Source organism: Salminus brasiliensis, chromosome 25 (assembly GCF_030463535.1).
Source record: "Salminus brasiliensis chromosome 25, fSalBra1.hap2, whole genome shotgun sequence".
Classification (NCBI taxonomy): domain Eukaryota; kingdom Metazoa; phylum Chordata; class Actinopteri; order Characiformes; family Bryconidae; genus Salminus; species Salminus brasiliensis.
The window spans coordinates 20,940,506-20,967,447 of NC_132902.1; the positions used below are offsets into that span (position 1 = coordinate 20,940,506).

Sequence of the window (26,942 nt, forward strand, 5' to 3'; positions counted from 1 at the left end):
AGTTTTGACTAAACTAAGTTAACTTAGTTAAAAAGTTTTTACTTACAGTAAAGAATTTACTGTCAGTTTTCTCGAGGTAATAAGCTTAGTTAATAATCACTTATGGTGTGTGAAAATGAGGGAAAATCACAAGTGGTAAAACACACTGGTAACCCTCCTTTGTGAATAAATATGGGTGTTTCTGCAGTGTAGTGAACTTCTATTTTCACTTTCTTTAGACTTCATCGTAACTTAATGGCAGTTTTGAGCAGCAATTCAATAAACAGAGAGTGGTCTCTTACTTTCGCACAGTAGAATCCTGCAAATATCAGCCTTTGCCATCTTTCTATCCATGAACTAGTCCTGGAAGCAACTTAGTAATGATACCATAATGGACCCTCTCACCATTTGCCATGGTTGCTATGCTTTTAGAACAAGAAGCTCTTGAGCAAAAACACCCTGTACATCTGTAACAATGAGACCAGCCAGCAGTTGCTTGAGCATTATTTCCCCCCCTTTCATCCTAACTCACTTGAGAGCTCCACATCCACATATTTTAAGACTTCTCAGAAAACCAAACAAGAGCATACCCTGAAGACCACAAGCAACCAACAAACACCTGAGCGTGTTTGTGAAGTCTTCAACACAATAAAGACATGCTCACACTTGTTCTCTGAAGACATGAATCTTTCACTGAAAGAACAAAAGGTCCATTATGGTCACAGCTATTGAAATTTCAACTTTCCAAAGACACTGATTGCTCCTTGATCTAATTGTCTTCACTTTAAGTGGACCTTAAACCATTTCAAATATATGTGGACGAAGCAAAAACACAAATGTAGATCTCTGAATATTTCAATTTGTGAATGCTGCACAGCAACTAGTTTATGCTTAAGAAACCGTAGCATTTTTACCTCTGTGACTGTTGATGTATATTTTCTTCTCTCCAGGAAGATGAGCGTGGTCGTTCTTGTCACCAATGGTGATAGTGAGCGTGCTGGTGACCGTTTTGGGCGGCTTCCCACTGTCAGTCATGATGACCGGCAGTAGGAACTCCTTCTGCCTCTCTCGATCGAAGGCCCTGAGGGCCATAATGGTGGCAGTGTCATTTTCGTTATCCTGCAGGTGAAAGTCATTGCTGTAACGGTACTCTAGAGGCACCGAGAAAGAGAAAGGTGACCCGTTCTCCACAGAGTCTCGGTCAATGACTTGGAGCAACGTAGAGCTTGCGTTGAGCCGGACCACCTGAGGTCCTGGAACATTCTCCCAGACCACTGGAGAGTAGGCGGCCTCAAATTCTGGTCCATTGTCATTCACATCCAGCAAGGACATCTGGATGGTGGCAGTGCCGGTTAGTGGTGGAGATCCGTGATCAGTTGCAAGAATGACCAGGTGATGCTGGGAAGCCTTCTCCCGGTCCAGTTGACCTGCCACAGTCACCAGTCCACTCTGGTCCACCAAGAATAAGTCATAAGGGTCAGATTCAGGGGCTATGCTATAGGTAATCTCTCTGTTCAAGCCTGAGTCTGAGTCACTTGCAGCCACCATGGCTACGCTGGTGCCAATTGGGATATCCTCTCTGAGGGCAGGGAGTTGCAGGAAGTGGGGGATGAAGACTGGAGCGTGGTCATTGCAGTCTTCTATCTCCAAAGTGCAGTGCAGCAAGCTGGAGTAGTCCAGGTCCTCCACTTTAATGGTCAGGTTGAACCTCTGCTCCCCTGGCTTTTCGTAATCCAGGCGCTTCTTAAGTCGCAAGGTTCCTCTCTGCTCTTGTCGGTGGCTCACCATGTAGAACTTCTGCTCAGGATCTCCAGCCACTATACTAAAAGTCAGCTGACCGTTCTCCCCAGCGTCTGCATCCTCAGCAGCCAGCTCCAGCACCGCAGAATTTTGCTCGCTGCTCTCAAGGATTCGGACCGAACAAAAACGGTCCAAGAAACGAGGGGCATGGTCATTAACGTCCTTCACGTGGATGGTGGCTGTGGCCGTTCCAGTCATGCCACCTCCATCCCTGGCCTCCACCACCAAGATGTATGACTCCATATGCTCCCTGTCCAGTCCAGCCATGGCTACAGAGACCGTCCCTGTGGCCGGGTTGATGGTGAACATGTCAGCTCCACTGTTGCCTCCATTGAGGGCTGCGTTACTCAGAACCCTATAGGCCAGCACAGCATTCTGTCCTACTGCTGCGTCATCCAGGTCAGTGGCGGTCATCTCCATGACGGATGTGCCAGAAGGGGAATTCTCTGCCACATCTCCATGGCAGCTGTCTGGCGCACAGGCAAAGATGGGAGCATTGTCGTTAATGTCCCACACACTTATGATGACGTCAGTGAATCCAGTCAGCCCCTCGCCGCCCTCGTCCGTGGCTAAGACTACAAAACGCCACACTGCCCGGGCCTCCCTGTCCAGAGTCCTCTGAGCATAGATCTTCCCCGTCACCTCGTCAATGATGAATTCGCTCTCAGCTCCCTGACCATGCAGAGAGTACCGCAAGGCCTCCTGGTCAGCATCCTTATCTGGGTCAGAGGCTGTTACCTACAACATCAAAGGGAATATGTTAGGGGTTTTTTTCTTGCTACACTGACACCAGCTACATTTTTCTTGAATTATTTAAATGTACCGACTTGGAGTCATGGGTGATTGACCTGTAGTTGCATGTGCATTTTTTTTTTTTTTTGAACATTTTCAGCCGACAGCCTAGCTCCAGCAAAATGCAACTAAAAAGCAACTGAAAGCTCAAAATACCAGCATAATTTACCTTAAGACTCTTGGAAAATAAAAGGCAAAAGTAAGTAAGAGACCATTTCCAAAGCACAACTTGGACAAAGAGCATGATGTCATCTGCTGCAATTCAGTCTTAAAAAAACTGCTTTGCTGAGAACATACTCAAAAGACTTAATAGAATCAAATAATGGATTAAGGAGCATAAAAAAACACACTTTAAAATATAGGAAGAAAACAACTGTGGCCAAAATCAATCCATCTACTCATCCAGATTATGAGTCCTTGGCATGATAAGCGTTTGCAACCATTTAAAATCTGAGTACCCTGTAGCATGATTCATTTCCCCTCTCATTCAAAATTAATTACACGCCAATTTTCAAGACAGGAGGTGACTGAAATTCTGCAAAGTCTATGAATTCAGGGAAATGGGACTTGTTCACCACAAGCCCCCAGTAGTAAAAAGTGTAAGGAAGGCATGATTCGACCTAGTTCTTCTAGTTCTACAGACGCTGCCTGTTGTTTAATGCTTTGCCTTTATGCAGATGATGAAAAATCAGAAGGCTCTGCTCTGATGCTCTGAAAATGGACGCGATCACCTAGGCTAAAAACATGAGGTACGCAATTTGCATAGCGCTAATAGTCAGCTCCTAGCAGGCTGTGCTTGGTATTCACGATAAGACATCAAAGTCTTTTTCTCCATTCTTTTGTAGACCAAGTTTGGAAAAGCGGAGCATCAACTGACACCTGACATCTCGCATTAACCTCAAAGTCATGTCAGTGCAGAGTGTCTCACCTGCAGCACAAACACGGGAGAACCATCCAGCTCCTCCGTTACGCTGCCATAGTACTCATTGACCGAGAACACAGGAGCCTCATCATTCTTATTCACCACGTTGACCACCACAGCCGTGTAGTCCTCCCACTTTCCATCTGAGGCCAGAATGTGCAGCTTGTAACGCTTCATCTGCTCATAGTCTAGCGGCTGGGCGATGAAGATGGTGCCCACCTCTGGCTCCACGTCAAAAACACCGCCCGTGTTGCCCGACGTGATCTGGTAGCGTAACTTGGCGTTGGCGCCTGCAAAAACAACAGCGGAGAACAAAAGGTCATGGTCGTGTACTGTTGCAAGATCATGACTACAGGGTTTTTTTTTTCAAGTGGATGTTTTTCAATTAGAAAAGGCACATATGCTATAGTTTACTAATATTAAACTAATATATATATTAATACTTAATATTTCATAAATTGTCCCACTTATGACATTTGTGTGGGTGTTTTGGGTGTTTTATGGATGTCTGTGTTTACTTATACTCATTTTGACATGACCACTTTCTCAACTCCTCTTTATGGCTTGTAAATAAACACTTTTCTGTTAGGCTGCCATGTGTGCCTCATTCAAAATCTAACCAGGCACCGAGATGTGCTGAAACACTCTGTGGACTCTACATATTGCAGGTTCAGTCCCTGGTGATGCCACAGCCATCCATGGCCAGGAATCACAGAGGATATAATCAGGCTTGCTCTCTCTGGGTGGGCAGGATGGCCCTCCCTCTCCCTCCATCCATCCATCTATGCTTTTGCACAATGCTAGTCAATTTGGGCATGGGTTTGGCTATTGTAAAAGAACTAGCAGTTAACGTTCTCCTCCAAGTATGTTCAGCTGACCAACAATGTTGCTTTAGCAGCAGTTCGAAAAACAATAACTCCACCATAACTTCATAAACAGAATTTGCCCTTCCAGCACTGGTAGCATTGTAGAGCCTGAGCATGGGGACACTAAAGCTAAACAAGGGGAGAGCTGTGCTCTAATAACTAGAGAGGGGTAGCTGGGGGAACCAGCCACTAGACCAAACGACAAGGCTTGGACGTGGGCAACCTGAGAATCCTGACATGAAGCGAGCAAGCCTCGCTAGTTGCGTAAGTAGCAGGGAGACCTACTCCTGAACGTGGGTAAAGCACCAGAGCTGACCTGAACACACCGGAACGTGCGAGGACTCTGGAGGGGTCCTAGAGGTTCCAGACGGTTCAATTCTCGGTCGAGAACTACGGTATTGAGGCTCCTTAAGTACCCCCAGTCCCAGGTGTAACACATGAACACAAATGAAAATGAATTGACTCAAATGAACATGAATCAACAGAAACAAACAGGGAGTCCTTATTTGGGCCTGTGGGCGGTGGCTCGGGATCGCCCTGGGGCAGGGCGCCATACCGAGTGCCTGACACTAATGGGCCCTTTTAGTCAAATATGTCTAATATGAGAACAGATCCGAGACATTTCTATTGGATAATCCTCACCTTCTGGCTGATGTTAAATCATGCTACACTATGTGTCCAAATGTTTGTGGACAACCATTCTAATGAATGCATACAGTTACTTTAAGTTGCACCCACTGCTGACACCAATGTTCAAATACACACACACAACATGTCTAGTCCCTGTAGAGACAAATAGCCAATAGTACAATAGGACTCTCTGAAGCAGATGATGGTGCTCTGTCCAATACTATCAGGATGAGATGGGAAGTTGTGGGTGAGGTGCGGTGGTGATCATCCAAATTCCTGACCTTACCAGTGCTCTTGTCAGTGAATGCAATTCTCAAATCCTCACAGCAATGCTCCTCCAATATCTAGTAGAAGCTTTCCCTGGACAGTAGAGAGACTTACTCCAACAAAAGCAGGAAAAAACATGTTTTATTACCTTTGATTTTGGAAGAAACAATGAATGTGCAGGTGTCCCAAGAGTTTTTGAGATTTTTACACCTACCTAATAAAACCAACAGGGCAGGTACTATATATACTATTGTTCAGCTATTGTAACTACTATGATGGGGCCTATCAATAAATCCTGCCAGTGCAACTCTCCATATCTCCCCTTGCAAATGACCTGCTTCTCTAAGTGTGACTACCACATCAGATCTTGCCCACGGTCTTATTTTCTCCACCACTCCAACCCCACCCCTCACCCCCTCATGCCCTGGTATCGCACATTTGAAAAAGGTAACTTGGAATTAATGAAGTCAATCGAGCTATTGGCGGCTTAGCTTTCCCTCCAATTAAACCATGACAAAGGCAAAATGGAATGCCTCAACAAGAACGCAACCCTTCCAACCCGAGCGAAAAAGGGGGGGAAGCCGAAAAATCTCTCAAGTGGAAGGCAACTTGAAGCATGGAAGAAAAAAGGCATGAGTAAGAGGGGGAATATTTAATCTTACAGCCTCTACTGTGCCTTCGCAACATTAATAAAATAGGCAAATGAAAAGCTGCATGAATGAATCGGTTTGTTTTTTACGTTAGATTTACACTCGGCAGAGATCAACTCCCCGTGGAACGCTCTCCGAGAGCAAAGAGAGAAGACAGCATAAACAAACAGTGGATATACAAACAGCCCAAAAAAAAGCATATTCCAGAGCATGTTGTGTACCCCCCTCCATCCCCCCACCACATTAGCGCTACTCGGATTTCTCTGTATTTTGACTTTCTCTGCTGATAGAGGGTCTAATGCATAGCGGAGGGCACAATGAGCGAGGAACACTTCTGATCTCAATCTCGCTGTTGCCTCGAGCGGCTCCGATAAATTGAAGTTCTGTAGCATTAGCGCTTTAGCAGTTAGCGCTTCCACAGTTGCCTTAAACTTTTCAACCCTAAAGGCCTCCATAGGGCTCTATGTAGGCCTATGTTTGGGTTTCTTGATCCAGTGGTATAGTTTTGTAGTATTTACTGGTTAATTTTGTGCAGCTTCTGAGAATTAGGCCTTGAGATTAATAGGAAAAGAACAGGCCTGGTGTCTGAGAGGCTGAAAGAAGAGAATTTAGTTAGAGCTCCTCAGTTAGACTCCTAAGGAAGGCACGGTGGAAGAGCAACCTGGAGCTGAAGCCTGCATGTCATAATAAGGCCTAAGGCCCTTAGCAGGCCTTTGATAAACGTCAGATGAAATATGTAAGGTTCTGCTGATATCCACGAGCACAGAGTAGACTCCGGTTGCAGAAGAGGGGATCATATGCTTCAGACGGGGATTTATGGACTCAACCGGGCTAGCTGATGAGGAAAGAGTAATGTGTCGACTGTGCTGCAGTGTGTGGGACTACGTCAACATACCAGCCAGGGAAATTGAACCAAAAAAAGCTGATCTGTGGATTTTCATGTTATTGTGCAGTACATTATAAAATAACTGGAGGGGTATGTACTGTGGTATTGATGTAGCGATACAATGTTTGAGCTATGACTCAGTTGTGATTACTACAAGGCCAATAGGCCAATACAAGGCTCAATGTCAACACTTTATTTGTTAACCCTAAACTAAACTAAGCTATTTCTTTTAGTTTGAAAATACAACACACAACAAGGCCTCCTAAAGTAAACAATAGAGAAGTTTCTATCAAATTGAAAGCATCAAGCTGATAACTGGCTACATGTTACTACTTTATTAAACAGTCAGAAAGACAGATTAAGCTTTTCTCAGAACACTGTTATACTGTCTATTACACATGATAACATTTAAACATTAATTAATATAAATAAGCTTTAATGAGAGAACCTGATAATACTCAAACAGACTTCTTCTCATTTCTTACTGTATGTTGACTAGACTCTTTTGAATAGGTGATCAGTTTGGTCAATTTCCTCACATGTACCTTTAACTTACATGTGATCTTTTATTGTTGTGTTTATAGAAATCCAAACAATGTCCAAAACTATTGCTTTAAGACTGACTAAATTGAATGTAAATTAGAAATAACTGATAGAATGAGCCAGTTTCCTCTTTCTCTACAGTTATTTGGTAATTACCTATGTCTACATATTCTTTGATATATGATCTATACATAGAAATGCTCAAGGTAAACTGCTTCATTCACTTTAGTTTCAGTTATAGCTTAACTCTCCAGAGTCTACGAACATGCCAGCACGTCAAACTCAGTGTTTCTCTACGTTTCTATTAGTATCTTTGTGAAAATACATCACAGAACTACGCTTCAAACATTTCCTGAATATGTAGAGCCCACCCGAGATTGAATAAGACTCACATCCAGAGTTACGAGGCTGTGAATACAGCTCAAAGTACTTGTCTCTGCCTCTCACTATGTCTAACTGTGGACTTCTGCTTCTCATGTAATTGCTAATCAAGTAGATGTGTCTCATGCGTCCCACTCGTCTCATGCGTCCCACTCCTTTTGTGCCTCAAGACTCTGGTAAAACCTGTTTCAAGCACCAAAACAATTTGTTCACATGAGTAAAGGTATGTTTTCACCAGAAGGGTGAAGGGAAGTGGGTTTTTTCAGGTTTAAAGTCAGAGTATCTCCTCACATCGTGCTCTAGGTGATGTGTGGTCTCATTAAACAGGAAGCTGAGACTGTTTTGAATATTTTAATATAAATCATGTGGGTATTATCTTATATGCAAGTGCCTTTAAAGGCAAATTAGTGAAGGTATGCAAAAATTGAGAACTTGCCCTTAGACTCCAGAGGGTTAACTTGCCCTTAGACTTCCGTGCCTCTCTTTAACCAATGTACAGAAGGTTTTTGAGCTGTGTCTTTTGAGACTGTATTATTTATTTATTGTTTATTTAGTTTTAAAAAGACAGAAAACCATAGCCAAGCAAAACTTTAGTGAATTGAGTTGAATACATTTTCAGCCCTTGTTTTGGCACCTAACAGTACACATTTTCTTAAGTTGCATTTGAAATGTGTGCAAATTGTGTCTAAAACCAGCTCCAATGTTTTAGTCCATAGGGCTGTGTGGACTGTTAAAAGTATAAGATCCTTGAGGAACTTCTGAAGGTAAGGTTTTTCTTCAAAAAGCCTTTTTCTTAAAGGTTCCTCAAAGCACCTTAAGAGGTTCCTGCACAGTTTCAAACTGAAAAACGTCCAAAAGTCTCTCAAGAATCTTATACTTTTAACAGTGCGACGATATAGATAGATATGTACTACAAGTTCGACATTTGGCCGATCCAGATGATCCAGAATGTCTTGCATTTGAATCATGTAACAGTCTTGACCAAGGAGCTCTTATAAGTGTGGTGGGCTTACCCAGTCATGCAATCAAACCCTAATCTTTTACAGTGAAGGTGGTGGTGTTTTACACTCACTCTTAAAAATCATGATGCTTCAAATGGTTCTTTGAACAATGCCATAGATGTTATTAAACCAAAAGTGGTTCTTTTGTGTCATTCTGTGGCTCATTACATACTAAGGTGTATTTAGTAACTACACTAACTAGTGGGGCTATTCTTTAGTAATAGAACCCTTGTTTAACCCCTAAAGTAGCCTATGGACTGTCGGCTTCAAAACTTCTATTACCGAAGAATAGCCGAGCCATACCAGTTTGTACAGACGTCCCTGTAGCTACTGAGTAACACACCTAAGTGTGCATTAAGCCTTTCTGTGTTAAGGGGTTGATAAAATGTTCAGCCCACCAGTGGGCCATTGGCCATTTAATGGGTTAAATCCTGTACAGTAGGCCCACCCTTCAATTTTTTACCCCCATAACTGCATATCTGCAGTTTAATGGACCCTAAAATAGAACCCTGTGGAACTCCATATATGGATGATAAACCTAGCTGAGATTCAAAAGGTAAATTTTTTAGACTTTCTGTGAAATTCTTCAGACCATTCAAAAAAGAACTTGCACATTCTTCATAGTGTCATTCTCCCAGGATGTTGTTTTGAGCTGTACTGGTTCTGGTTGCTTGACACTCGCACATACTTTTTCATGTTCCTCCAACTCCGCTTAAAACCATTCATTAAATGCAAAATCAAGGCCAATGTTTTTCATCCAACAGTGTGAAGTAGCATGTTGACAATAGTCACTACTGCAGTGTCAGTGGACTGTTAGACTCCTGATGCAATCAGGAATATGTACATTCTCCAGCCTCCCTGCCGATTCTGACACTAGCATTCTTAAGAAACGCCTGAAAGGAGCTTGCAGATGTCCGTGTTTGTAGGCACACTGTAAATATTACAGAGTATGTTTCATTTTTTATGAGTCCGAAGACACGATCTTGAAGTTTATTCCTGCTGTTTGCCAGAAAGAGCTGGAACATCTTTATAATCTCTTGAATAAAACGCTTTGAATGGGCTGAAAGAATGCGATGAATGTGATGAATAATGTTGTGAATTATGAATGTCGTTATATTACAGAGGAGTGTAAATTGAAGAATTTCTATCTAGGCACTGGAGCCGCCTCCTCATCCACAACAGCCAGAACTGTCTGCTGCCCATTATGATTTGAAGGCTGAACTCACAATAGGCCGAGAATGCGAAAGGCTTGAAAGCCTTGGGAGGAATTTAGAAATGCTATGATCAGTATTTCGTGCTTAGTTCCCACTTTGCAGGTCATCTCTGCAGTGCGTCCTTTCTGCCTCGCTTCACCAAGTTGCGTTTGTATGTTTTCCTAACTGCCCTCTGCTCTCCCTCTTTGTCACGGTCTACCTTCGTCCTCATCATTAGCGCTGACGGTGAGGATGGTGGAGCCCACGTCTGCGTCTTCATCCACGTCAACTTCATACACTGTCTGTGCAAAAACCGGCTTGTTATCGTTCACGTCGCTGATGAAAATCCGCACGTACGCCGTGTCTGAGGGGAGAGAGCAAACACACACACACACACACACACACACATACACACACACACCAGATTAAACAACCTCCACTGATCTTATTCTGTCAACCTGAGCGCCTCTTCCTTCATTCTCTTTTCAGCTTGTGCTTATCTTTTAACCTGTCTCTCTCTCTCTCTCTCTCTCTGATTCTCTCTCTCTGATTCTTTTTCCTCATTCTCTCTCTCTCTCTCTCTCTCTCTCTCTGATTCTCTCTCTCTTTGATTCTCTCTCTCTCTCTGATTATTTTCCCCCATTCTCTCTCTCTCTCTCTCTCTCTCTCTCTCTCTCTCTCTCTCTCTCTCTCTTTGATTATCTCTCTCTGATTCTTTTTCCTCATTCTCTCTCTCTCTCTCTCTCTCTCTCTCTCTCTCTCTCTATCTCTCTCTCTCTCTCTGATTCTTTTCCCCTATTCTCTCTCTCTCTCTCTCTCTCTCTCTCTCTCTCTCTCTCTCTCTCTTTCTCTCTCTCCCCCCTTTGATTCTCTCTCTCTCTCTGATTCTTTTTCCCCATTCTCTCTCTCTCTCTCTCTCTCTCTCTCTCTCTCTCTCTCTCTCTCTCTCTTTGCTTATTCTCTGTCTCCCTGACCCCCCCCCCTCCCTCTACCCCCCACCACCACCACCATCTCAACTCTTTAATACTAAGGCAAAAACAGCTATTTACATAGAATTGGAATAAATCTGAATACAGAATAAATAAATGTGCTGTTTGTCAGTAAACGTATTGGGTTTTTCAGCTAGTTGGTATTGAATTAATAATTAATGGGAACTATGGATTGCTTGGGAACTGTAAATACTCGGCTGGAAATTTAGAAACATTAGAAACAGGCTGTTTATTTGTTCATGTTCCTGATTGTGTTTTTAAAAGATGTAATCACTTGATTTCCAGGTAAACTGCTTTACGTAAACCGATGTATCTCCTGGTAGGTTCCCCTCACAGAAGCACATTTTCATCATTTATTTCATCCATTTCAAAACATGATTCACAGCTGTTGAAGGGGGAAGATCATTTCATCACTTTCAGTTTCATAGAAACTTGCTTAAATATTTAGGATGCGAAGAAGCAAGATGGCTACACAGTCTTTGTGTAGCCATTCAGGAATTAATGTGTAATACTGATGGTTTGACGCATGCTGTCATGCCATCTCAACATCTGATTGCTGTTTCTTGCACAACCTAGAACTGACAGATTTCAAAACTTTACTAAAAATAATAAACACAAGTACTTATTGTGAACAGAGCAGCAGGATACGATTAGCTTCTTATTTGCACCTAAAACCTTGTATCTCCAATATTATCCAATTTTACATAAATCAGGCAGCTGTTGTTCACATTGTGTCAAAATTTCTTGATGGACCAATAGAAATGCTCCAATCTTTCTACACTGATTTTTATTGAAAGTTAAGATGATTTTTTTCAGTCTCCTGTAAAGTTGTAATTTTTGAGATAAAAGGTTTTTGTATGACAGCCACAGTTTGCTTTTTCTCTTGATTGTCTTGCTTCCTCTCTCTCTCACCATCTCTGTCTCTCTCCTTGCCTCCCTCCCTCCTTCTTTATCTACTTTCGCCCCAATTTCCGTCCTCGCGTTATTTTCCCCTTCTCTGTTTGTCTTCTCCATTTTTCTCTCTCTCTTCATCTCTCTATCTTCCTCTCATCTCTGCGTCTATGCTTTGTGTTTGAAGCCATCGGCAGGCAGATGTGAGAAGGGAGTCCCATGGGTCCCAGATTGGACGGGTGTGGGCTGGATGAGGGGTGGTGGTGGTTGTGGGGGGCTGGAGGGTGTGTGTGTGTGGGGTGGCTGATCCCGTCTAATTTTCCTCCCTTTGATATCACTTTCAAAAGAGACATAATTTGCAATATACTCCTCGAGATGAGATCAATTATTTAAGCTGGTTGTGGAGACGGCTCTTGCAGCCGTAATGGATCTAAACAACGGCAAGGCGAGGAAAGGGAAGCGCGTGGTTCAGTCCGGCGGACTCCAGCTGTAGATCTGGTCTGTGTGTGTGTAAATGAAAGCGAGTCAACGCAGCGTCTGTCAGCCTCTGACAGGTTGACGTGTCGTTCAGAGCCGCGGTCATGTCGTCTCAGTTCAAATAAACACACATCAGTGCGCTCTGCCACTTCCTGCTTCTTTGTTTTCCTCTGGTTGACATGTGGATCAGTCTGACAGGATGACTTCATTACACTGTTGTACAGCACCGCATGTGTGTGAGCATGTGTGTGTACGTGTCTGCAGCTCTTCACCCATCAACATCCTGTCTGTCATGTTTCACTGGGTCTGTCTTTGAGTACACACACTCTGTATTAGCCACTTTTTTCATCATCTCATCATTAATCAGGTTCTGCTTATGCAGGTCCCAATTTTTAGGTCCAAATTCCAGCCTATTTTGAAACTCCTGGTCAGGGTGGCAGTGGGTCCCGAAGTCTACCCAGAATCTTTAGGTGTAGGGCAGGAACAGCTTCTGGACACGGTGCCAGTCTATCGTAGGATACCATGCACACCCATTCACTGGAACCTAGGGGCATGTTAGCATAGCCAATTCAACAACCGTGTGTGGTTTTGAGAGGTGGGAGCAAACCAACCAACCAAACGAGCAGGAACTGGGTAAAAAAAATGCTGTGTACCCGGCTCTGATGTATCGGTCAGCAGACTCCAGAATTACACTGGAGAGATGTAGCGAGAAAGTGCCATCTACCCACCCTGAAGACAGCAAGGCCAACTGTGCTCTTGGGGCCCCAGCTGCCCCAAGATGGCTAGCAGCATGACCGAGATTCAGACTAGCAATCATCTGGTCATAGTGACCGTGCCTTATTCCACAGGACCTTTATGGAGCCCTTAAAAATGCAACCACTCATTAGTATTATGCCAATCATGTAAACAGTCCTGACACTGGGAGGATAAGGACACATGCCTCCTCCAACACATGTGCAACCAGCCACTGCCTCTTTTCGAACTGCCAGAGATGCAGCGTCACCAGGCAACCAACAGGTACCCAGCTAGGCTGATATACCGACCAGCAGATGCCCATGCTGGCCAGAAACCAACCCCAGAGAGTGCAAGGCCAATTGTCCTATTTAGGGCTCTGGCTCCTAATGGCAGGCAGCATGACCCAGGATTCAAACCAGCAATCCTCGGGTCATAGTGGCAGAGCCTTGGTCTGCTGGACCACTCAGAGCCCAGTTTTGTGCCTAGAGCTGACTGAAATAGGGCCTTCGACTGCTGCACATGTGTGCCAATATGCATGGTGTGACAGAACTTTCATGTACTGCATTACTGTGTAAGTAGTAAGTAACGAATGAAGTAAACTTGGCCACTCCCCCTACTTCTTTCTCTTTTTTTTAAATCTGCAATTATCACAATGTAACTGTAATACTTTTTAAGGTGGACTGAGAAATTACAAAATTAAGGTGGTGAATAAACCGAAGAGGAACATTTTTGTTTACCATTTATGGAGGGAAATGTCATTCATCTTCCTCTTAGACCCAGAAATCCTAATATGGGCATGATTGAGATTACAGAATGGCCACATGACCTTAGAAGTCTCTCTCGTGCTTTCTCTCTCTCTCTTTCTCTCACTCTTGCATGAAAATACATAACATTTTTACTCATATCACATATCAGCATATCACACGTATCACCCTTTAATTCACACCAGAACATCCAAGATAGTCCAAAAATAAAACAGGTATCACCAGAGAGTTCAAACTAAGAATGCAGAAAGTGATTCTGGGCTAAAAAGTGGCTCAAAGTGTGTGTGTGTGTGTGTGTGTGTGTGTTTTCTGCATGCATCTCTGCTCCTAGACTCATCCATCATGCTAAATAGCAGTGCACTGCGACGCCCCTGGAAAAGCTCACTTGTCTACACACACATTCATCTAACACTTAGACTTTAATGCCTCCCTGATTTAGCTCTGATTACCCCTTCAAATTCTTCAGCGTTCTTTATTTCCCAACAAATAAAGGGGACATGAGACGAACTCCTAATAACCCCGAGTCATTTAAAAGCAGTACTACATTTTCCATGAAAGTCTAACTGGTGTCAAACCTACAAGGACAAATCTGCCCTTGGCTAGAAAAGCAGGATTCTGGGAAAACCATAATTCACAACCTATTGCATCACATCGCAAGAGAGATCAAAGTCAACACTACAGACAACATAACCACACATATGACAGCACCACATCTTATCATATCCCACCACATGCAAACACACATGACTACACATCATTAGAAATAACTACACACCGCTACACATCACTGTGCATACCCATCACTGCACATCAGCTCACGTATCTGCACATCACTGCAGTGCAGGACTCCCAGTCGCTTCAAGGAATGAGAAACCGGAAAAACGGAAATAAGCAGTATTTGGCTCTGAACAAAAAACGCAGCTGAAAATGCAATCGTCCTTGACTGGATCAGAACCAAAACACTCACTTGAGGTCTTTTTCTGTGGTACACTGCTAATAAAAGTGCTTTTTGGTAAAATATAGCCACAAATAAACAGAATAAATAAATACAAATAATGGGTAAAGAAACAGTATCAACAGAGTACAACATTGAAGACATCTAAACTGCTTTTAAGCCTTCTGGAAATGTGACTGACTGCTGCAGGCGGTGAATAATGACTGTGTATGATGACTTTTACCACACAGCTGCAAAAACACAGGATCAAACTTTGGATCAGGCTTTAATTGAGTGATATCTTGATCGCCTGGATTAGCCCTGATCCCAAACAAATGGATCCGATTGGTGCATCTCTAATAACTAGCACAACTAAACTCACAGTTCTATAAAATACTATGCAAACATGTTTGGTATCTGAAAATTAGAATGGAAGTGTTTATTTACTTAGTAAAACATTGATATCACAATAAATATTAATCAAATTCATTCAGAATGTTGTGGTTTTCCATCACAGTGTTCATTAAAACATCTCCAAAGCGCTCTTCATAGGAGTCTAGTATTATTAACAGTTATCCTACACCTGGTTTGGTGAATCAGTGCTTAGTGATGATAAATCAGGTGAGCTGCTGATGGAATTGATGGAACCCATCCACATGCTGGCTGGGGTGTCCAGGAGAAACCTGGAACCAAGTTTTGTTCTTTAGACTAGCTCACAAGATCTCAACTACTTTCTTCATAATGAGAGTTTGTGTTCTGTTGTAATGGTATCTTAATTTTTGCCTTTTTTTTATTTGAAGCAATTTTTTACATTGTGTGAAAATGAATAATGAATAGACCAATAGAAACACTCCAAAATGACTTGGGATCAAATATTTTTACATCACAGAATAGACAGATATATATGTTATAATATATTTTAAGGCCCTGTCCACATGTATCTGGCTATTTTACAACTAGAGGTCAATCCACACAAAGGCCAAAATATTTGCATGAGCATGCTAGCCATGTATGGGGCAATAATACCTCATGGGGAGAGACATGAAAACGCAATGAAGAAGAAAGAAAACTTAATATATATATATATATATATATATATATATATATATATATATATATTAAGGCCAAAGGGCACACAGACCCTCACTTTTACTAAATATCTGGATATGTGTGGACAGGGCCTCAGAGAGCCTGGAGAAAAGGAATTGTAATTAGAGTTAAAGTCTGATTTGTAATTGCAATTGTAAAGTGTAATTAGCTTTGATTACATGTGTAGTCACACATAAAGCAATGCATCCCAGCATTCCTAAATCTCTCTGCTCTCTCTGCTCTCTGTTTTGATGAGCAGGAAGCCTGCCATCACATCTATTCGGACCACTAGCCACATAGCAGTGCCTCAGCATGGTGAGAATGCCAATTGCTGGACGTTACTGAATGTCTAGTCACCCATCTGAATCAGTGCATTACACTGCTGAAGAGCAGACTTGGTCCTACTGCGCTGAGTCTTCCCAGCAAGAGAATTACTGTGCGTGTGCGTTACGACATTCCCTGTGGACTCCTGGTCTCAAATAGCTAATTGCAGTACCTGTACTGTAACACAGTGTATGGGATATAGGTTATACAGGAGCTTAAACCTCGGCCAGAAATAGAAAGTAGTACAAATTATGATTATTCTGATAAACTGTTCTGATTCTGAACTTCTGAGCCACCCTCCTGGCTCACTAGCAGCTTAACAAAGGGAAATAGCATCTCACATACAAAGAGACAACAGTGTCCCAGTAAATCTGATTCCAGATCAGTTAATTTAAGGAGGCCTACAGAAAGAGGCTACGCTAACGGGCCACTAAGGCAGCCGGGTAAATTAAACAGGCTCAAATAAGGACTTCCGCCTCGTTTGGTTCATGTGTTCGGTTCTTTTCATGTGCTTTGGTTCATGATTCAGGTTCAATTGTGTTCATGCGTTTCACCTGAGGCTGGGGGTACTTAAGGAGCCTCAGCGCATAGTTTGAGGCAGAGAATTGCATGCTTGGAACCTTGAGGTAGCCCGAGAGGTTCCCGTTACTGCTCACGGTGTGTTAAGGCCAGCTTCTGATCTACGTCCCCGTTCACGAGCAGGCCACCCAGCCATTCAAGGACTCAGCGAGGCTTGCTCGCTCTCAGTCAAGATATACCAACGACTCTCGTTCCAGCTAGGCGACCCACGCTCACACAGCAGTGCCAGGTCCCCCAGCTAATCCCCCAGTCTCAGGTGTGTTTGTTTTCGTCCTCTTGTTTGTCAAGTTTGTGTTGTGTTCATATTTATGCTCTGTAGCTGCTGCTTCGTTTGCCTTATTTTGCCCTCTTGTGTTATCGTGAGTTTTGTTAATAAACTACTTGCATCGGACCCATCTCTGCGAGTGTTCATCCCCATGTGTCTTGGCCTAACCCGCCATGACAGTACCTTTCTGTGTTAAATGGTAAATCAGACAATGAACCATTTAAGAATCCAAATGGTTCTTCGAGCTGTCATTTGTCTACGTAGAACTATTTATAGCCCTTAAAGAAGTTATTTTAAGGAGCGCAGTGAACTTTCTTCCTGAAAGACAGCTGGTAAGCCTGAAGTAAGTCCAAACTTTCTATAAATCTTACTTCAGTAAGTTTTTTTACTTTTCCAGGGAATTATCACCATACTTATTTGTGTAGGAATATTCAGAACTCTTCCCACTGTGGCCCCTAGTGTGGTGTCTTTTTAGAATAACTACTGGACTGCTGTAAAATTAATTATTGAGTAAGATTTATGAGTCATGAGTTTTCACATGTGAAAGAGGAAGACCCACCAATCACTGAAGAATCAAAGGATGCAATAAGTTTCACTTTGTATTTGGTACGGATTACCCAGCACTACACTACCACCATATCAATGAGTACTTTAACAGCATCCCCCCACACTTCCGTTGCAAGTAGGAGCGAGCACACCCGCACAGCACTGCGTTTGCATACAGTATCAGATTTACAGCGTCAAGATTTTTTCAAAAGTCTACAAATCTTCAGCAATCAGCCCTAAAGAGGGAATGGATGACACGCTGAGGCCTGAGAAGCTCATTATGACTCACACAGCGTTTGAGGCTGATTAGCATATCTGAGCATCATTACGCCAGTGGAAGTTTTTCCCTTTTCACATGTCCCATATCTGTCATTACTCATCTCTTACAAGTTTACGCTTGTAGACACATAAGTGCTGATCATCTGCTTTTTTAACCCTTAACCCCTTCATGCAGAAAGGCTTATTACACGCTAAGGTGAATTACTCAGTCACCATAGGGACTTTTGTATAAACCGGTGGGACTGTTCTTTGGTAAAAGCAGTTTGTAATACCACTCTTAGGCCGCTAAAGGGCATTTGTGTAATACCTGGTGGTAATATGGAAGTAATAACTGGTATATAGTCCTATGTATAACTAATATTAATGATATAGTGACATAATTCAATTTATGTATAAGTGATTTTAAGCATTTGTATTTCTAGTCTGCATTTCTGCATTTTTTCTGCTTATATTTATTTATTAATTTATTTATTGTATTTGTCCATTTTTTCCCTTTTTCTCCAATTTCTCAATTTTTTGTACATAGCCCTTATGATGTATGTAAAGTCAGCCACCGTCTCCATTCAAACTGTCACCAATGCGGCATTACCAGGTAGCTAACAGATGCCTGTGCCGGTCAACATCGCTTAAGAGTGATGAGGGGAGGAAGTGCCAACTAATCACCCGGATAGAACGCAGCCAATTGTGCTCTCTCTGACTCTGGCTGCTGATGGCAAAGCGGCATGGCTCTGGTATCAAACCCGTGAGTCACGCATTATTAAAAATAAGGCAACAAGTCTAAGGAATATTTTTTTTTCCTTCCCAAAACAAAGCTATAAACAAAACAGCAACTTTTAATTACATTTATTTATTATGAAATTATTTCCTTCTGTTTATGAACATGTATAAGGTGCTGATTAAAAGCTTAGAATATTCCCTTCTGACAGAATTACGTTTTTTTCCCCTGAGTGAGAAAGAACTCAACTAAATGATAGAACGTGGTTTCTTGGCATACAGCAGCTGCCCAGGGAGTCTAGGAAAGTTAAGAGGATAAATGGTTCTTGGCTACTGACTGTTATTGGTGTGCACAGAGGCTGTATTAGAAAACAGCTGTACCTGAGTTGGGCTGACCGTGTCTGCCTGGCCTAGCAGACTCCCAGCTGTCCATGGACTTCACCTCCAGCAAGTACGACCCTTTTGTTTCCCGGTCAAACACGGCTTCGGTGTATATGGAGCCCAGTTCAGGATCAATGCGGAAGAACTGGTAGTCTCCGCTGCGGTCATTCAGCAAAGAGTAGGAGATCTGAGAGCAAGAGAGAGAGAGAGAGAGAGAGAGAGAGAGAAAGGCAGGGTGGATGAGAACCGTGAAAAAAATAAAAAGGACAGTATAGAGTAATATATATTAAAATAAAGTTTGTGGACACCCCTTCTAATAAATGTATTCAGCTACTTTAAGCTGCATCAATTGCTGATACAGATGTGTGAATGCACACACACACACACACACACAACCTGTCTAATCCCTGTACAGAAGTACTGCCAATAAAATAAGACTAGGGTTAGGAAGCAGATAGATATGAACCATGCTGCCTAATGCCAGGCGTGGGCTAAAGGGGTATAAAGCCCCCAGCATTGAGCTGTGGAGCAGTGGAACTGTGCTCTGTGAAATGATGGCTGGTGCTCCAACCAATACTTTTGAGATGATTTGGGAGGTTGTGGGGTGAGGTAGGGTGGTAATCATCCAACATCCTGACCTCATTAACGCTCTTGCTGCTGAATGCAATCACATCCCCACAGCAATGCTCCAACATCTAGTAGAAAGCCTTTCCTGCACAGTAGAGACATTAAGGTGTCTCAATACTTTTGTGAGAACTGCAATAATGAACAAAATGGACAGAGGAAGAAAGGATATTTGAGGCTTGGCAGAAGGAAGTCAAGAGGGAGACAAGTGAAGAGGAGAGACGGGTCCTGTGATTAATCCGACTCTTCCTGTGCGGCTCAGAGCCACCAAGTGATCCCACCTCAGCTGGCTCTGTGTATAATTAAGCTATTGGAAGCAAGCAGCCCTCATTCATAACTCATTCACCCAGGACACCAATCCAGCACCACAGACCCTTCGCAATCCTAGAAAAGAAGGTATAGGCAGTTTCACGCTGGGGTAGAGCAGTAATGAATTTCCTTGCATTTTATTCTTTTCCTTGAGGTCCATTTATGACACTTATGTGGGTGGGATGCCCCAAAAACACAAATATTTCACTAAGCTCTCTTCATTTCTCAGATAGAAACAAGGCTGGCTGTGTTACTGTACCTTTAGGACAGCTGCTGTAGGTGGATATATGTACAGTTTTTTTGAGCTTTAACTTAAAACTTACAATGATTATACTTTTAGCACATTTAGCAGGATTAGTAAGGATTGTGTTTCATATTTTGTAGGTCCCCTGTAGGCAGATTTTCAACAATAATTTTGAATTCTGAAAGGTTGAAATGATTAAACCGTGTTGCGGTCACGATGCTAACACTGCAGAAAGCGATGCTGAGTAAGGCTGGTGGCCTGCAAGCTAGCACCGTGGTAGTAATGCTGGGCGAGGCTGGTGGCCTGCAAGCTAGCACCATGGTAGTAATGCTGGGCGAGGCTGGTGGCCTGCATTCTAACACTGCAGTAGGGAGTGTTGGGTGCTGCTAATGCCACTGTGGCTATGTTCTTCTAAGCAAAAAGAAAGAAAGAAAGAAAGAATGAAAGAAAGAAGGAAAGAAAGAAAGATAAGAAGGAAGGAAGGAAGGAAGGAAGGAAGGAACGAAGGAAGGCAGACAGACAGACAGAAGGGAGGGAGGAAGGAAGACAGCAAGTAAGTAGGAAAGGAAAGCAGAAAGAAAGGATGAAAGGAAGGAAGAAAAAAGGAAAGACGGGAGAAAGGAAAAAAGGATAGAAGAAAAAAGAAAAGAAAAAAGGAAGGAAGACAGAAAGTAAGTAGGTAAGAAAGGAAGAAAGAAAGGATGAAAGGAAGAAAAACGATGAAAGGAAGGAAGAAAGTAAGGAAGGACAGAGGGAAAGAAGAAAGAATTAAAGAAAGAAAGGAAGACAGAAAGTAAGTAGGTAAGGAAGGAAGGAAGGATGAAAGGAACAAAGGAAGGAAGGAAGAAAAGAAGGAAAGATGGAAGAAAGGAAAAAGGGATGAAGAAAGAAAGGAAGGAAGAGAGAAAGACATGATAAAAGGAAGAAAAAGGACAAAGGTAGGAAGGATAAAAGGAAGTAAGGAAGGAAGACAGAATGTAAGTAGGTAAGGAAAGAAGAAAGAAAGGATGAAAGGAGGGAATGAAGAAAAAGGATTAAAGGAAGGAAGGAAAGAGGAAATGACATAAAGAAAGAGAGACATAAAGACAGAGGTAGAGTATAAAAAAAAAGATTTAAGTGAGCGAGAGAAAGAGAAGGAGGGGAAAAGCAGACAGGGAGAGAAAGAATGCCATGCCAAACTGCCAGCATTCACATACCATCAAAAACAAGCGAGGAGCATTCCCTCTTTAACTAGACGGGCTCTTTAAGACACATCTGTGGTAAGAGTTCTGTTGCTGAAGTCTGACAGGATAAAAGCGTGGCTGCTGTCTCTCCGCTGAAAGGACAAGCAGTACACTGCTGTCTCTCCGCAGCCTCCGCTGGCCCCCCAGCATCGATTATGAGGCTAAAACCATTTCGAGTGGCCCCACAGTAACAGCACGGCATGTGTAATACACGGTGCCCTGCCAGCTGAATTAGAGCAGAGAACACAAATAAGAGGCGAAATTAAATGTAAATGCCATAATAAAAAGCTGGTAGGGGGTCAGGTTATTAAAACAAGCTGCAATATCCAACTGTTTCACTGAAAGCCGGAAAAAACGTACAAAAAAAAAGAGAGAGAGAGAAATCATATTAGTATTCACGCCCACAAATGATACTCATTATCTAAATGTGGGATTGCATGGTATCTGTGATTCAGCGAGGTTGTTGCGAGGCTGCTCAGAGAGAGCAAGCAATTAAACAGCCAAGGACAGTGTGCGTGCAAAGAGACAAGAACATCTCATCACACACACACACACACACACACACACACATACACAAGCTCAGCACGCCAGACGCCACACCATTCCTTAAGTAATTCTATTACAAGGGTGAAGAAGAGTCGAGTGCTGGCGGTGTGTCTTATTTTTTAAACTTTGGCCTCAGTAGTCAGTGGGTTCATGAACGCTTTGGAGAATGTCTATAATAGGACTGATGAGTCTATTCTTTGAGCTGTGTGCCTTTGTGAGGCAGCCGAATGAGTGTAATTACTGAGATTTGGCCAAGGTTTGTGTCAGGCCTCCAGCAGGTGGTTGCTAAGGTGTTCCAGGTGGTTGCTAGGGTGTTTCATACAGAATTTCAGGTGGTTGCTAAGGTGTTGCTAAGTGGGTTATATGGTGTTGCTAAGGTTTTCCTTGGTGGTTGACACGGTGGTTGCTGAGGTGTTCAGCTGGTTGCCATAGCATTTGCAATAATCTTTCAGGTGGTTGCTGAGGTGCTGCCAAGATGTTTCTTGGTGATTGCTAGGGTGGTTTCCTATGCTATTTCAGGAGGTTGCTAAGGTATTGCTAAGTGGGTTATATGGTGATGCTAAGGTTCTCCTTGGGGGTAGCAAGGGTGGTTGCCAAGATGCTCAGCTGGTTGCTATGGCATTTGCTATGATATTGTAGGTGGTTGCTAAGTGGCTGCTATGGTGCTGCCTATGGTATTTCAGTTGCTTCCTAAGTTGTCCCAGGTGGCTGCTATGGTGATTGCTATGGTATCGTAAATGGGCTATATTGTGTTGCTAAGGTGTTGCTAAGTGGGTGCTATGGTGCTGCCTATGGTATTTCGGGTAATTGCTATGATGGCCCAGGCTTTACCTTAGGTGTTGCTAAGTGGGTGCTATGGTGCTGCCAAGGTGTTCCTTGGAGGCTGCTAAGGTGGTATTCCAGATGGCTTCTAAAGTATTCCAGGTGGTTATTATGGTATTACTAGAGTTTGCTAGGGTGCTGCCAGTTGGTTGCTGTGGTACCCCATTTAGTTGGCAGGGTGTTTCTAGTGTATTTGTGTCCTCATGCCTTTTTTATAAGCTTTGGCTTTAATTGTCAATGGATTTATGCCAGCTATGTAGAACGTCTCTCTGACAAAGAGCTATAATAGGACACAGGACTGATGGGCCTATTCTTTAAGCTGTGTCCCTTCGAGAGGCACCAGAATGAGCATAATGAGTGTGACTTGGCCGAGGTTAGTGTCAGGCCTCCAGCAGAATGAGCCCATGACAAAGCTTTTAACTGCCTATCTGTCATTACTCATGCCTTATGAGTCCTCTCTTTTGATGACTTAGCGGTTAGCCCTGCTTTTCTCTTTCCTCACTTAAACGGCTTCAAATTGTCAGCGATTTATTGTGCAGAAGCCATGGAGGATGGAAGGCTCTGCTGATTACAGGCTCGGTAAGTCCACATTTAAACCACAGTGGTGATTTTATTGAACAGAGAATTCATCACTAATCAGGATGCCACCATGGAAGTAAACGACAGACACAGATCGAGTGGAATCTGGATCTTCACATGCCAGTTCTTATGCTTCTTGTTACTGTAAACATATTAATAATGGGCATCAACAAAAGAAACCAGTGTCATTCTCCACCACTCTGCCTAATCAAACCAAGGTGGACGGGACGATTTTACTGACTATTAGGGGACACACTGCTAATCAGAATGCCACCACTGGAATGAATGACAGGCCTTAAAGGCCTTGAAGATAACATGTATAAAGAAAACATTTGATTTCTTTCATGTGTCAGTTCTGCCTCACGCCTACAAAGGAATCCACTGTAGAAACATCAATTACAAGCATTACTCCTTTAATGCTGAGGCTACGAAAAAAAAAGTAGCGTCTTGGTTAACATAATATGGTTGTTAATGACAACCATATTCACCATTTGGAATTTGGACTCCACCTTTGACCTGTCCATGCAGTGAACACACACATACACACTAGTGATCAAACACACACACTAGTGACAGTGAACACATGTGCCCAGAGGGCGAAGAGCCCAACAGTGGCAGCTTGCCCAAAAGGTATTGAAAGCACACCCCTGTCATCAATAGCACGGCGCTCTAACCGCTGAGCCACCACTGCCCTGTAGTTATTAAGGTGTTGCTAAGTGTGTGTTATGGTGTTGCTAAGATGGTGGTTTTTTTTTGGTATCACTACAGTATTTCAAGTAACAGCTAAGGTGCTCCATGTTGTTGCTATGGTGCTGGCAAGTGGGTGCTATGGTGCTGCTAAGGTCTTTCTTGTCAGTTGTTATGGCGTTTGCTATGGTATTGTAGGTGGGTGCTAAAGTGTTCCAGGTGGTTGCTATAGTGGTTGCTATAGCATTGTACTTGGTTGCTAAGGTGTCTTAGGTGGTGGCTAGGTTGTTAAAGTGACATTAGAAATAGATCATCATTCATTATTAGAAATTAAATCAGGAGAAGCAGTAGGTTGCTTTTCGAAAACCATACGACAGATCAAAAAGACATCTACACAACAAGCCAGAAGCACACAATCAGACCAAACAGGGTCTGGATATCCTGCGATACCACAGGAGAACCACATTCATTATATGTTATATAAGTCAGAGTAGAAGAAAAATCATGACCCACCTTTCCATTTAACCCCAGATCAAGGTCATTGGCTGACACCTGCAGAACGAGGGTCCCAATCTCTGCCCCCTCGGTCACCGAAGCCTCATAAATGGAAGAAGTGAAGAAGGGAACGTTGTCATTCACGTCTGGAGATGAAAGAGGGGTAGAATGAAACAGAGGTCAAATGGCATCTCTTAACCAGAATCAGAACACAAGCGCTCACTGAGTGTCGGACAGGGCCGAAAAAGAAATATCAGCTACATTTATCATGTATCATATCCATAAAGCATTCATAGCCACATCAGCACTTCACCTTCTGTCAGCAACCCTCACTGAGGGTTTTGCTAATGCGCCAACTTTCACAGCCTGTCAATCATTTTAGTGTTGCTTTCAAACCACGACGGCAGCGAGGCATTAAAGCTAACCGACGTTTTCCGCAGACGTGGCTGTCACTTCTTCCATAGTGAACCTAGGACTCGGGGCCTCATTTGGTCTTTCATTGGAAGTTGCAGGGCTCTGACATGGGTTAAGAGACACCTATCCACCAGAGTCACGGAGCATCTTCAAAGATGTGTTGTTTTCTCTCTTTGGATGCCAACTTCAATACGGCACCTTGACCTCCGAGTAAATAGAGATGAAATCAAGCAAGAGGACATGAAAGTAGCCCTGCTAGCTTTCTTCCATGTACTGTACAAACAGCCTTTTTCAGCAGGCAGCGGAGAACGTGTCAAACAGAGTCAGTCCAGCAGAACTTTAAGTGGAATTTTGACTTTGATACTGTCAGCCATAGAGATTGGCTTGTCAAATGTACATTTGTATGTGTGTGTGTGTGTGTGTGTGTGTGTGTGTGTGTGTGTGTGAGTGATTCTTCCCTTGGTAATAGAGGGAAAGTCAGGACAGTGGAATTTAGGCCAAGATCTTTATTAGGGCAAACGACCCCAGCCACTAATTGCCATGTGATGCACTTCCAGGATTTTCATTTTCTTTGCCTTCATTTTCAGGCAGTTGCAGGAGTGTTGCTGTGTAATCACTAGAGTGAAATGATTTTTGTGAAGTGGTTGCTACGGTATTGCTAAGTTTTTGCTATGCAGTTGTTATGGTATTCCTGGTAGTTTCTAGGATGCTGCCATGTAGTTGGTTTTGCTGAGGACTTTAATAGGTGGTTGCTATGGTATTCCCGGTGGATGTTTGGGAAGTTGCTAAGTTTTGCAGGTGGTTGCAAAGGTGTTGCTATGTGGGTGCTATAGTGATGCTATGATGATTGCTATGGTATACCGAATGATTGATGGAGCTTTTCCAAAGGTATTGCAGGTAGTTGATATGGTTTTGCTAAATGAGTGCTATGGTGTTGATAAGGTTTTGGTTGGTGGTTGTTATGGTATCTCAGCAGGCATTTTTGCTAAGCTGTACCAGATGATTTTTAGAGTATTTGCTAATGTATTGCAGCTGAAAAGGAGTTGTTGGTGTTCTGGTCTTTGCTCAGATGTTTCAAGGTGGTTGCTAAAGGTGTTCCAGGTGGTGGCAAAGGTGCCTTTTGTCTTTCAGCCTTTTCCGGTCCAGCCTTTTTTAGTCCAGCAGAATTTTAAGAGGAATCCTGTCAGCCATTAAGATTTGCTTTTCAAATGTGTGTTTTTATGTGTGTGTGTGTGTGTGTATAAGTGAATCCTCCCCTGGTAATGGAAGGGAAGTCGGGACAGTGGAATTTAGGGCAAGATCTTTAATGGGTCGAACGATCCCAGGCACTAATCGCCATCTGATGCACTTCTAGGATTTTAATTTTCTCCCAGCCAAAGTCGTAATCCATGAATTAAACAGCAGGACCAAATCCATTACGACCTCTTCTCTTCCTCATCTCCGACTCCCTCCACCCTCCTCCACCACCCCCGACTCCCTATTTCATATGCTACTACTTGTGCTTTTAATTGGAGGAAGAGGGCGTAAATAAGTGAGCAGAGAAAGTGGATAAATTATGTGTCAGTGTTTAAGACTCCGCATTCATGAATGATGGAGCGCTTTCCAGAAAAGATTGGCGCTGGGTCCGGACAAGCTGCCGCCCGCGTTGTCGGAGGAGGGAGGAGGGCGTTTGGAGGAGCGGTTAAAAAAAACAGCCTCATCATAAAACTCTTATTGGATTAATATTGGGCCGGGGACGGGGAGGCTGATCCGAGATCAGTATTAAAGTGTACTCATAAATGGAACAGAGCGAGAGATTCATGCATGACTTGAGCCCGATTATGGCCGTGGGGCAGAGCCAGTAAATTACATAGGAAGGTAGAGAGACTTCCCACGACATTAGAAATGCAGAGCAATATTGAAGCAAAAAAGGGCTAACAGAGTGCTAAGATATAGGATATTAAAGAATGATAGCTACTGAGCTTTAAAATGAGGTAAGGGTAGGTCAAGGTCTAGGAGTATAACTGAAGTGGATTAGAAGTGAGGATTAGTGTATACTAGGATTTCAATGGGATTAAACAGTGAGGTGGATTAGCACTTGGTTATTATGAGGTGTGAGACAAATTAAACAGATGTAGGGCTG

The 26,942-nt window shown here is 43.0% G+C and overlaps 1 protein-coding gene across 2 annotated transcripts in view; it reads right to left on the minus strand.

Moving 5' to 3' along the window:
• The window catches only part of LOC140548220 (neural-cadherin), a 343,076-nt gene that overhangs the window by 126,362 nt on the left and 189,772 nt on the right, over positions 1 to 26,942 (minus strand). For both annotated transcript variants that reach the window (XM_072671671.1, XM_072671672.1), the window contains exons 14-18: positions 24,425 to 24,552; positions 18,878 to 19,064; positions 10,131 to 10,274; positions 3,500 to 3,783; positions 894 to 2,517 (exon numbers count right to left, since the gene is read on the minus strand). In XM_072671671.1, the coding sequence (XP_072527772.1) occupies positions 894 to 2,517; positions 3,500 to 3,783; positions 10,131 to 10,274; positions 18,878 to 19,064; positions 24,425 to 24,552 (2,367 nt within the window). The remainder of the gene's footprint in view (positions 1 to 893; positions 2,518 to 3,499; positions 3,784 to 10,130; positions 10,275 to 18,877; positions 19,065 to 24,424; positions 24,553 to 26,942) is intronic.